This window comes from Gossypium hirsutum, chromosome D02 (genome assembly GCF_007990345.1).
Source record: "Gossypium hirsutum isolate 1008001.06 chromosome D02, Gossypium_hirsutum_v2.1, whole genome shotgun sequence".
NCBI lineage: Eukaryota > Viridiplantae > Streptophyta > Magnoliopsida > Malvales > Malvaceae > Gossypium > Gossypium hirsutum.
In genome coordinates this window covers 27,245,780-27,259,179 of record NC_053438.1, presented here as the reverse complement: position 1 = coordinate 27,259,179, position 13,400 = coordinate 27,245,780, and the positions used below count along the sequence as shown (strand labels likewise).

Below are 13,400 nucleotides of genomic sequence, written 5' to 3'. Positions count from 1 at the left end.
ATTTTGATATTTAAGCCATGTGAGAATTTTATGCAAAAACATATAAGCAACAAAGGATTTATAAACTCAACGAACTATTAAAAAATTGTGATGATCAACGAATTACTTAATTTTGAAACCATAATTTAGAATTTAGCGTTGAAGATTTATGCATATATATTTTTTAAACTAATATTTTAGTGTTGGGTTGCGAAGACTGAAATTCTTTCATTGAACATTAAGGAGGTAAATAACAAAACTAAATTATACTTTTGATAAGTGTTTCTTTCTTTTGTTGATCATAGAGAATAGTAAAAAGATACAAAAATTTGGGTTCATCAACATTTCAATCCAAACATAAAATGTTATTAAAAAGTCAATAAATTATATATAATTTTGATGAAATTTTAAAGTTGAAAAGTAAGTTATTTTGTTATGGTATATTAGTAATATATTGATATAAAAAATTTCTTTAATATTATATTTAGTAATTAACAGAGATTGAAAATTAGAGATGTTCATGGGTTAGATCGGGTACAATTGGTAGGCCTGGCCCGTAAATTGGCCTAAATTTTTTTCAAACCCAGCCCTTATATATGCTAAATTCGAGTCTAGTCCGGCTTGACCCTTTTTAAAAAAAAATTATTATTAAAATTTTAATATAAAATTTCAATACAACATAAACAAGATAAATATTAAAATAGTTTACTATAACATAAAAAATTAATTTAAATTTAAATTTTAAATTAAAACAATTAAAACTCTATAAAAAGGATATTTTTAAAGTAAAAAATTTTCCTCTTCTTTAAAACAAGTCAGTGACAGTTTTAAAAATTTCCTCCGTTAATATTTGCCAATATTTTTCAACTTTATTTTTTTCATTATCTCATTACAATTTCACTATTGTTATGAATATTTTATTTTTATTTTATAACAACTATCTTATTTTTTTCATCGTTAATATTTCTATTTTTTTTATACTTCGTTACTGCTTAAAACCTTTATAATTGCACTCTATTAACGATGAAAGAAATATAAACAGTAATGTTTATTTATGATTAAAAAATGGGAGATAAATGATATAAAGTTGAAGTGAGCAGATTGTAATAATGGAAGGAATGACAATACGAGGGACTGGGTCTGCTAGTAATAGTAAAAGGGGTAAAAAATTTAGGTTAATAAAATCAGGTCGGGTCGGGCTAAAAAACCTTGTTTGGAACTCAACTCATTTTTTTACGGGCTTTATTTTTAAATTAAAATCTATTTTTCGGACTTATATTTTTATCTAAATCTTTCCATATTTCGGACAAACCTTCAAACTTGACTAAGTGATCCGACCTATGAACAGATCTATTGAAAACTTAATTCTTTTGATTTATACATCGAGAGAAAATTGTCTAAAAGATGTGAGATTGAAATCTCAATATTTGGAACTCCTTGCAAGTTAAGGTTTTCTTTATTAAAAAAAATTTGTATATATTAATATGTGAATTATGGCTAATATCACAAAGAAACAGTGATTAAATCTGTTATTGACGCCCTAAAGATCAAGATTCAAACCTCGTTAATATCCTCCACAATTTGTAGTATGTACCATAAAAAATGTGTAAGATATGAATTATCATAATAATATTTGTAATTAAATTAATGAGTTTTGTATTAACTTTTTTTTCATTTTATTATTATACGAAATTATGTATTTTATAATGAATTCTCTTATGTTACTATTTATAACTAATTATTTTTATTGATTAATAAATTAGGGATAAATCTTGTATATCATAAGCATAAATTAAATAAGTATACCTTTTTACAATGTAGATAACTATATTAGCTTCATTAAAATAACTCTCAAAAGGTTATATGTGCTAAATTCTTTTTCCAGCCAATTATAATATGGCATATCATTTTCATTCTTTTTCCTTATTCTCATTCCTTTATTCTCTCTTTAATTCTCCCCTCCCATACCATACCTAAGAGTTTATCCTGCAAGAGCTCACAACAATGGTTTTTAAGGATTTTGAAGCTCACAATACTGGTGTGAGTAAAAGGTTTGATGTTGGAGACTCTTTTGAGTAAACGCTTTTGGTTTTTAATTATATCAAAGTTTCATGTTTCAGACCTATGCTCTACTTCAAGCTTACAACCATCCCATCACCCTCCAACTCGAGATTTGCATCTTTTACTAATCCTCTTCAACTCTTCCACTTGAATATATGAACATCTTCCTCGCCATCTTACAAAATTTCCTACAATTAAAATAACGTAAACAGGTCACTGAAAACCAGCTGTGAAAATATATAAATATGTCAATAGCATATGTGCTTCCAAGTTACTTACATCCAAGGATCATTGACCACCACGATAGAGCTATTCTACAACGCTTTAATCATGGTTTCCCCATTGAAATCATATATAAAGGTCAGCTCAAACAGTCCACATGTTCATTGAAATTTTGATGAATAATGAAAGCAAAAATGGAGTCAAAGTAAAAACTGCTGCCCCATCGATTATGTCGTTGAAGAATAAATATGGAGACTAATGTTTCCACGTCTCAGTTCTGGTCTCGAGTAGTTCAGCTATCTTAATCTACAGCTTTTGCCGCTTCTTTATCATTTCAGTATATCAGAAAAATCATATGCAAATAAATGAATAAAAGCTTTTTGTTAACTTAATGAGCGGGCATCTGAGTTCCAGCGACCTTCACCATGAATGCAGCCTTCATCAGTCCATGGATCTCTCGTTACATCCGTATCTTGTGAAGTTGTTTCAGATATGAATCCGCTCTCAGAAGGATCCTTCTGTGAGCTGAAAAAACCCTTTAAACTACTGAATCCGCTCTCAGAAGGATCTGAAAAAACCCTTTAAACTACTTTACTTTATTTAAAGTAATTTATTTAGTTAAATAAACCCCTAACTTATCATTTTTACCTAAAGAGTAATCAAATACGTTGTATGTTAAAAAAATATTATTTTATTTTTTAGAATAAATCATTTTCATTAAATTCACAACATTTTTGAATCATAGATTATGAGCTTACTTATAAACTATAAAAATATTAGCCTAATTAAAATGTTTTATTTTCCTCTAATATTTTCCAAGTAACTTGGGATTGACGAAAATAACACATGTTAACATTTGAAGTTATTTGGACAACTGTATTTTAAGTATCACTTCTGAACCAACTTGAGAAAAAAAAGTGTAGTTTAAATTAGTTTAAACCATTAAATTATTATACTTGTATGTAACTATGCCAAATTTTTTATTAAAATTTTGATCAATTAATTACATGAACTGATAGCATTTTCACTTCCAAAAAATAAAAACAAGATTATTTTAATATGAAGTGATTCGAAAATTGATAAATTATATAAGCTATTTTTATCAAATATTGTTAATATTGTATATATATTTTTTAAAATTTATATGGTTGTGTTGGATATTTAATATATATATTAATTATGTTGAGTTAAAATTAATTGCACAATATATAAGCATCTAAATAAATTCAATTTTATACTAGTGTAAGTATCTCTAAATCATATATATAACTATCAATCAGATGAAACATCATCACACAAAATTTTGCATGTTCCAGATTATTATCACATATTTCACCAGGAATCAACTACAATTAATATTAAGATCTAGAAGAACCAACCCGAGAAAAGAGAATTTATGAGATTATATTTGTATAATTTGTTTCTACAGCTACTGGCGTGACGGGAAAATAATGCACAAACCTGTACTACACTTATCAGTTCAACTTCTGCCTTCATCTTTCTTCAACAGGAAAATATAAACATGGTAATGATTCGAATCCGAAGGCACAGCTTGAAAAGATTCAAAAGAAGAAAGTAAACTCCTTATATATATGATGTACCATGAATGGCCATATATGCTATTTCGAAACATGCTTAAACGAAGAGGAATCTTTCTAATGTATACGAGTCATCTTTCTAAAGCATATGATGACTCATTGCCGATTTGCAATGTTGGGAAAGATTTTCATTACCAATTCGCATAAGAACGATTTACCTACATATTGCATCATTCTACTATCTGTGCAAAGGTTTCCGAGGATATTGTGTGGCTCTAATAGATTGATGTTCAGACACCGGGCTTTCAGGTTCCTCTAATTGAGTTGGCAAGAGGTTGAGAAAGCTCCCCTTTGTTGGGGGATCAGGAGGTCCAGGAGTGTCTACAAAGAAGGTAATACGCAAAGGAAGGAAAGCATTCAAGAAACAACTCCAAATGAGAAACAACAAAAAGTAGTTAACAGTAAAAGCGAAAACATTACCGAACAATGATTTCACAGAAGGTCTCTTAGGTGCATTGCTTTTCTTCTTCACCTCAGCTGCAAGCATACACATTTAGCTGTCAGTGGTTTCGAAGGGGGAAAGCTAAAACATGGCACTTAAAAAAAAGCGTTTGATTCAAGGAGGGGCAATCAGTTTTAATGACACGAAAATAATGTAATAATATTTCCCTTTGTTGCATCTTGTTGCTATTATCACTTAGAATCATCATCGTACTACAATAATTATATTTTGGTTTGTTTTGCCTACTTTCAATGCATCTTGCAATAAGAACAAGATACAGTACGCACTTCGCTCTTTTCAGATAATGAATACTAGTGGATTTATGACATCGTGATCTTCTAATATATAAAACAAATAATAATAATAAAAAGACATACCGCACAGAACAATTGCATTTATATTAGACCTATTAACAAATAAATATTAACAATTCTGAATCCTTAGCTTATTATAGTTCTGAATCATATCAAACAGTGGAAACAAAATAGTCTACTTTTGCTGATACAAACCAATGCCTGGAAGATGATGCTCCTTGACAATCTCAACATTCTTGTACGTATAACCTACAAAATTTGCATCCTTCGAAGAAAGCATCTGCAGTTTTCAGGAACGGAAAGCAAAAATGCATCAACTGTTACAGATATTTAAAAATAACAACAATAATAAAACTGGTTGACAAGGTGAGCTGTACACAGTCCATTTGCACATAAACAGAAATATTAGGTACAAATGCAAGTTAAATAAAGCAACGCAAGTTTATCATAGTTCTTATTGGAATGAGTCTTGACAAAAATGATTATTAAGATATTGAGATAAAACCATAGCATATAATATTTGGTATTCACTTGAAAAGAGTATTTGATGGTAGGCAGATCACTTATGCTACATTTGGTTACTAGTGTAATAACATGAGGAAAAAACTTATTTAACACACATCTTAAAATAGTTAGACGTGAAATAAAATAATTAGAACAAATTTAAACTTGAAAGTAGAAGAATGAGTAAAATCTCTTGTAAAAAATAAGACCCCTTCAAAATAAGCAAAAATTTTTCCTCCTCTTTGCTAAATATAAGTCATATGAGCGGCTAAGTATTACCAATAGAATTTAGTTTATTGCTAACTCATATACTAAAATATGGTGAAAAAATAATACTCTAACCTAACGTAGCATTAGTATTTTAGATTAAAAAACATGGACAAGATTACTGAATCCTAAGGGATAACACTACAGGATAGATGCCCATCAATAAATATTTTTTCAACATTTCCCCTTCTTTTTTTCGTTTAAGTTGCATCAGACAATGGCATTGGCATCTTTCAAAATTCAACGCCAAACATAAGACACTATAATACCAACCACTCTTCACTCTTTTATCGTATCCTATCCTACATGGACTATCATATATACATCAACCATAAAAAATGGTGAGAAATTATATGCAAAGGAGTGAATTTCTTAATGCAAAACAATTTCAAGAAATTAAAAACAAGGGTATGAAAATATATTGACCATAAAGAGCCTAAATTTTGGTCATATGCTTATCACCTATCAGCAGCATTCATTCTACTAAACATCATTTTAGTAAAGAACTACTGATACGAGTCACGAAAGCCCAAATTCTTGAAGGCGAGGCCCAATAAGCAAATTCCCAGCCCAATCAAGAAATCCATCCATACTTAGTTGAAAATCAGGCCAAATTGTCAAAGTGGCCCAAGTTGTAAAGTTTTATTTTTATTTATTTATTTATTTACTTAGTTTAAATTTTTATGTCAATATTCAGTCCAAGAGTCCCAGATAAAATGACCTTTGACCGAATTTCCATATTAAAATAATTAGGAATTTTTTTTATTTTAGTTTTCTAATTAGATTAGGACTAGTTATAAGGCCTATTTAAAGGCATGGCTGTCCACCTTGTTAAACACTTATCATTATTATTAAAATTTCAGATTTGTTGAGAGCAGGATTTTCTTTGAGTTTTCTCCAAGATTTCTCTCTTGAGTTTTCTTTAGAAGTTGTTTTAACAATCTTGTGATTGTGGGAGCCATCTTCAACTTTCTTCTTGCCATTGATATTCTTTGGAGGGGAGATTAGAGCCGTTTGAAGGGAGTTGTGAGATCTTTCGAGATTTCAAGGCTTCTTAGGACTTATCTTTTAATTTCTTACTGTCAATTCTTTCTTTATTTCTACTTGTGCTGAATCATTATCTAATCTATTTTCTGTTCTTATTGTGTTTTCAGCCTTTTTCTATCTTAAGGAATCAGCCCAAAAATCCTCAATTTCTAGGGTTTTTCCATACTCTTTTTGGGTGAAATTAGATTGTCGAAATTTGGGGAAAACTATCTTGGTGTTCAATTGGGCAGAATCACAATCTCCTTGAGGGTTTCAAGAACCCTAACACTTATTTCTATTCTCAATTTGATTCTTTGCTGATTTGGGGATTTTATTTCAGATCTGGAAATTCAAAGTTCTAATCTTTTAATTTTTCTGTTTCGTTTCGGATCTGATTGTTTAGGGTTTTCGTAGGAGTTTCCCGTGACTTGGCAACTCGATCTTGGTCCGCGCGCAACCCCGTATCAACTACTCATAGTCAAACTTGAAAAGCAATGGCATAGTCTTATATTTGCTGCTTTGGCATTGTGAAAAATACCAAAATATGTAAACTGAAATGAAAATGAAGTCTGGTGTAAAACTAGTCAACAGGGAGATTGGTGCAAAAAAATTATGTTACCTTTCTCCAGGGACCCGATCTGGTCGAAGATTGTACTTGAGCCCCCAACTATACATGCAAAAATAAATGAACATATGGTTGTAAAAATGGCCAGAAAAGAGGGAAGTAATGCACCATGAAAAGAATATAAAGGCATGCTTCAAACAGACAACCATCAGCTTCAATGAAGTTGGCACATGTGCAAAATCACACAAGGTTTTTGTTAGCAATTAAACCTTTACCACTAACCTCTTCAAACTTTTCAAAGTTTTGTGTGTCCAGGTCACTGTTAACCTCTGGCATAAACGCAGCTTCTATTTGATATAATCTGCCCCATTCAATGTCTTTGAACCAAGGGTGTGCCTGATACGATGAACTCAATAGTTGGCAATATGTATCATCTATGCTCACAACAATGAAAGAGGGAACAACAATCAATATTCTAACCTTTATTTCATAAGCCCCTTTGGTTCCAAGCCTCTGCTCAACATTGCAAAGGAGTTTACGGATGAGATCTTTAGCTTCAGCAGATAACTTGGCTTCTTCAGGGAATTTCAAATGGGTTCTCCAATTTACAATCTGCATTAGTGATATTAGTTTGCTCATCATTGTAAATAAAGCAGTACATCATCTGCGATTTAATTCCATAGAAGCATATGATTCTCAGTGCATTATCTCAAACTGCTAAGAAAATTTGAATGAAATGATATAAATCTATTGATTATTTCCAAATGAATAAGCCAAGGCTAGGCCTCCCTTTAAGGTAGTTGACATTTAAGGATCTGATACCTTTCTTTCCATAGACTTCCTCATATGTCATGGATAAATTAAATGAATATAATTAATGACTGAGCTATGTTTAGAGAAACGATTCAAGCCAGAACATGGATATTATAATTCTCTTTCAGATGCATGATTCTATTTATTAGATCTTATGGTTCGTATATCAGAATGCACAACCATTTTGGTAATCATTCCTTTCCAGGTGATCAATTTTAAGAGCATCTTTGTGTCATCAAGGTTATAAAGAATATAAGCTTAGAACAAATAATTAGTAAAATCCACAACAGAGCAAAGTTATTTCAACTGAAGCATTCACCAAACCCCAGTCACTTCAATTATTTGCTAACTTCAGGATCATCCAGCTTGGTTAACAAACAGTAATTTTACTTGCCCACCTTGTTCAACATCAAGTAGATAGGTAACCGCTGAAACTTAAAGAATTTCGCATTTCCATTTGTACTAAAACTTTACAATATGCATATCTAAGCATACATAATTAAAATCACAAAGTCGACAATTTCACTTACCTTTCTACATGTTGATAATGGTTCTTCAGAATAGAAAGGCGGGTATCCTACAAGCATCTCAAACATAATTGCCCCAAGTGACCACCTAAGGGAGAATCTTTCAGAATACATACACAGAGAATATTAAATGAACAGAAGAGGTAAGACAACTGACTGACCAGTCACACTCCATCCCATATCCTCTCTTCAACAACACTTCAGGGGCAATATAGTCAGGGGTGCCAACTGTTGAATAAGCCTATATAGAATATTGCAAAACCATTAAAAAAAGAAAGTTGAACATGGTAAAGGTGCCTTAACAGCACAGGGTTCATTCTTTGGATCTAGAGGGCGAGTTTCAATTCACTTGAATGACCAGCACACTTTTTAGTGGTTAGAGGGCCCCCCAAACAGATGTCAGATTGAAGAATGTTTTAAGATTTTCCTTTGCCAACAAAAGCACATTTTGCTAGCTTAAGATGCCAAAAACAGTTTGCTAAAGCATGAAATACAAGTCCTGTAGCTCTACTTTTCAATCAAAATAAAGGAAAACAATACAAACAGCATCCAATCTTAGCAATTAACCAAAGCTTCTTTACAACCTATAGACACCACTTGTGGAAGTAAAAAAGCATACCAATGTTCGCCTATTCTTTTGCCAATGTAACAACTGCTCTTGTTGCGTCCGCCTAGGTGTTGTGGGAACATTAGAATGTTTACCACTCTCCGTTGAGGGTTTTAAGTTTCTCCCCCCTCCATGGTCATCCTCCCTAAGGTCAGGAAAGCTACTACTATCAAGAGGCTTACACAATCCAAAGTCCGAGAGTTTCATATGGCCGTTACGGTCAAGCAATAGATTATCAGGCTTGATGTCCCTACAAAGAAAAGACAAAAACGTAAAGATGTTAAACTATTATCTTTCCTTCTTTTCCTTTCTCTGGCTACAAGGGTGTAGAGAGAGAAATGAATAACACTCTTCCCTGAAAACATATATTACAGGTTTGGGTATTCGTATGGTAAACCAGTAAAATGCAAAATTATGTCCAAAGAGCAGTAAACTACTCTTTTTTCCCATATGCTATAATAAACTATAAGAAGTCAATAGAATGGTGAAAACCAATGAACCATGGGAGAATTTTAGATTGTTCAGCACACAGGTGAAAATTATCCCATGAGAACATGATCAAGAAAGATAGAAAACCTGTGGATATAGTTGTGCTTGTGGATGGATTCAATTGCAAGAACAGTCTGGCCAACATAGAACCTCGCCTCATCCTCAGTTAAGGTATCCTTCCGCATCAGTAATGTCATCATGTCACCCCCGGGAAGATATTCCATTACAAGATACAAATATTCATCATCTTGAAATGAGCAATAGAGCTTGACAATGCATTCACTGTCAACTTCAGCAAGGAGATTCCTTTCTGCTTTAACATGCTCGACCTAGAAGGGGAGAAGAAGCACAAATGTGAAAAATAATAATGAAGGAGAATGCCTTCATGCTTCAAAGCAGTAGTTAACTAAATCTCCAATCAGTTCTATATTACTTCTCTTCCCAACCTAACCCTGTCTCTAACAACTTTAACGTAAATGTGTAATATGTTACAAGATCAGAATGAAGGTTGAATAAACCAGGCAGAGAATTGTTTTAATTTGGGTGAAATTTTTTAATAGGTTCCAGGGCACATTGATCCTTGGAAAGGTAGAATAAAATAGAAATTCATCTAACAAAATAACTGACTGAGTTATTTCTTACTAGCTATGCAACCAGTTTCATTTTAACAGCGTGATTGGAAATATGAAGGGAAAAAGAATAGGCTAGGAAGTTGAATAAAGAGAATATTATACATCATAGGAAATAGTTTTCCCAAATATTATACATCATAGGAAATAGTTTTCCCAAATCTTGTTTAGAAAATGATAGCAAAAATCATTAGCAGTAATTTTGTCCAATTACCACTGTATCATTATTTATAAAACATTACTAAAATAGAACCAATAAGAGTAAAGGGAAGAGCACAAGCGGAAATCATTGAAATAATAATCTGGTCTTATACCCCCAATTTGAAAAAAAAAAAGTGAATTTGAGAGAGGACCTGCCAGTTTTTTACTTCTCCCTCCGCTAGTAGACAACTCAAAACAGAGTAAAGTAAAACCCTTACTCCATTTACACGACTTCTCTGTTTCTAAGGAAGAGTAATGAATCAGGAAAAACATTACAAACAAGCAGTACCTGGCCTCTGCGAAGCATCTCTGATTTCTGAAGCTTTTTCATGGCATACACATTGCTAGTAGCTTTTTCTTTACAAAGCCTTACCTGCATGATGACAGCAGAACCAGAAATGAAAAAAATAATTTAATGCAGTATCATGTAATTTTCCATTAACCTTGAAAGATGAAAATGGTGGTACACTGATGCTAGGGGTAAACAATATTTTACTTCCATGTGGAGATTCATATTGGAGAAATTCAAATATTACATGCATCACATTGCAAATCATATATAAATGACTATCTAGCAAAAGAAAAAAAGTATCACTGATAATAAAAGTAAAATTAAAATACGAAACGATCAAAATAAGTAGAGAAAGACCTCCCCAAATGCACCCCTCCCTATAATGGTCAAAAGTTCGAAGTCATCAACACCCATCTTGTGTCTTTGAAGTCTCATGTATTCAGTTTCTTTTTTCTCTAAAAACTTAAGCATATTCATTTGCTCTTCTGCAGTAACGTCAGCATCAGCAAGTTTCCTCTCTAACATCCAACGTCTATATTCCATAGAGATGATTGTTAGGAAAATAGTTCAACCGAAATTATAAAACACCAAGAGAAACAGTAATGAAAAAGAAATCCCATACCAGAGAAACTACCATTTATATACATATGATCTGGAATTCCCCAGCATAATTCATTTGTTTCTAAACATAAAATATCTAAGCAAGGCGCCTAGCATAGATAGTGGAGCACAACATATCTTTTACAAAAGTAATTCAAGTACTGACACGAGTTACAATATGCAAGGCAATCCTGTCATATAAGATGTGCTACTTTACTGCTAGTGTTTAGCAAATTACCTCTCCTTTCTGTCTTGCAAATTCTTCATCTGTGCTTTGTAGTGGTTCTCAATATACTGTTTGGCAGCAGCAGCCTTCTGTTTGGTGGCAGTTGAAGGCGCCTCAGCCCCATCGATGGGAGGCTTATGTGCATACTTCGCATTTTCCAAATCTTTCTTTTTCTTTGGTGAATTTTCTACTTTCTCATTTTTATGTTGGAATTTCTTAAACCAACTCCTTGCAGAATCCATTATCAACAAGCCCCAATCACAACACGAACTCTATTAAAAAACCTACAAAATAAATATATAAATAATTTCTAATAACTTCTATAAAAAAAAGCCAATAAAAATAGTTTACAATCGAACTATTTGTCTTCTTTGACTTGTAGAAGCATTTTTCGGTTAGAGAATACAGGTTACCCATTAAATTGAAAGGGGAAGAAAGAAATGTTCTTCAGATTCATAAAATGACATATTGATTACTCTATTGCACTCCTCTGTAAAGCCTTTCTTATCATAGATATCTCAAAAATTAAAACAAAAATCCGATAATGAAAAACCAAATTTTCAATTAAATCGGAAAATTTACCTCAGGAAAATAAGAGAATAATTTCCTTTCAACCCTGAAGCCTAATCATCAAAACAGAATCCACTGTTTCACTTCAACTGAGAAAAAAAAACACTAAAAAGAGGAATGTAAAAACTAAAAATTTCAGTGAAGAAAGAATGCGTACTAAAAATCTAATTGAATAATTTCATTTAATTGGGATGTACTGATATTACAATAGTATTTCATTAAATTGGATGTACTGATATTACAATAGTATCATCTATATCGGCGTTAATAACTGAATTATGAGGGTATTATTGCCAAAAGATAATTTAATTGTAGCTTAAAGATCGTGCAGGTTACGATGACGTTGTCGAGGAAGTTGCTGTTGGTTTAAGGGCGGACGAAGAACCGGTGATAATGCTGGTACTGAAAGCAACGAGTGACAAATAGTAAGAAGTTAAACCGGCACGTGGCAGTTGAAGACATGCCTGAGCCGGCCGGCTAACGTGAAAGCACGATTAAATGATCTGCCACGTTGGATTGGCATGAAAGGCGCGCAAATTGGAGTTAACGCGTTTTCGAGTGCCTGCCAAAACGTATTGGAGAGATCAAGGAGTAACCAGGGTTCCGTTTCAAGGGTTAGAAACCGTGTTCAACTTGACGATGGTTTAATGAATTGTTTTATACGTAATAATATTAAGGGGTAATGGTAAAAAATCCCCTGTACTTTAATAAAATTTTCAATGTAGTACCTATAACTTTGACTTTGTTTTAAAGTGGTACATGTATTTTTATTTTAGTTATCAATCCAGTACTCCGATCTAACGGTGTTAACTTTTGACTCTAATTGACATGTGGATCAATCAAACAGTGCCATGTGTATAACATCCTCAAAAACTTATTGGTCTTAACGAGTCATTTTTTTTCAAATAAATAAAATGTGAATTATTTGTAACGCCCCATACCCGTTCCTGACTATTGGTATGGATGAGAGATGCTACCGAAGCATGTACATGTAAGAAATCTAGAATTTATTTAATAATTAAATGTTTAAAACATTTTTATAAAATAATTAAAATATGTTTTAGATAAATTGAAAGTTCTAAAAATAATTTAAAATCATTTAGGATTTATTTGGAGTTGACCAGAACCCAAAATGAGTTTCGAAAGGTCAAAACGACTTAAAATGGTGCAGTGTTGAAACAGGCGTGACATTGTGACAAGAAACTTATGATGTTGCATCGTGATTGACTGAGTTAATGAGGTTGCAACGAGGAGACATGCGAAGTCGCAACATTGGGCTATGTAGTCGCAAAATTGCATCTTCATAATTATGACGTGACTCATTAAATTCACCCAAACACATTTTAAATGTTTTGCAAAGTCCATCTATTCATGCTATGTGTATAACCTACTGAAAGAACTCTCAATTGTATATAAGAATTATTACAAAACACTTTCAAATCGTGACTAATGATCTTGACAATAAAGT

At 32.2% G+C, this 13,400-nt stretch overlaps 1 protein-coding gene across 1 annotated transcript; it reads right to left on the bottom strand.

Annotated features, from left to right (window-relative positions):
• Positions 1-3,647: 3,647 nt before the first annotated feature.
• Positions 3,648-12,562, bottom strand: LOC107910668 (serine/threonine-protein kinase tricornered). Its single transcript, XM_016838606.2, has 14 exons — positions 11,945-12,562; positions 11,375-11,646; positions 10,894-11,068; positions 10,534-10,617; positions 9,502-9,743; positions 8,938-9,175; positions 8,480-8,559; positions 8,322-8,406; positions 7,459-7,590; positions 7,261-7,374; positions 7,033-7,080; positions 4,812-4,896; positions 4,281-4,337; positions 3,648-4,181 (listed from the first exon to the last, which is right to left on the bottom strand). Exons 2-14 carry the CDS (start codon positions 11,602-11,604, stop codon positions 4,039-4,041), a joined length of 1,713 nt encoding a protein of 570 aa, XP_016694095.2. The 5' UTR covers positions 11,605-11,646; positions 11,945-12,562; the 3' UTR covers positions 3,648-4,038.
• Positions 12,563-13,400: the final 838 nt, after the last annotated feature.

What these genes read in the sequence shown, in the direction of transcription:
- LOC107910668 (XM_016838606.2), bottom strand. Translation starts at nt 11,604, where the DNA reads ATGGATTCTGCAAGGAGTTGGTTTAAGAAATTCCAACATAAAAATGAG. An exon ending in AGATGCTTCGCAGAGGCCAG is followed by an intron (nt 9,744 to 10,533) that starts GTACTGCTTGTT and finishes CTCCCCTTCTAG; the next exon opens with GTCGAGCATGTTAAAGCAGA. An exon ending in ACTTTGAAAAGTTTGAAGAG is followed by an intron (nt 7,081 to 7,260) that starts GTTAGTGGTAAA and finishes TTGCATGTATAG; the next exon opens with TTGGGGGCTCAAGTACAATC.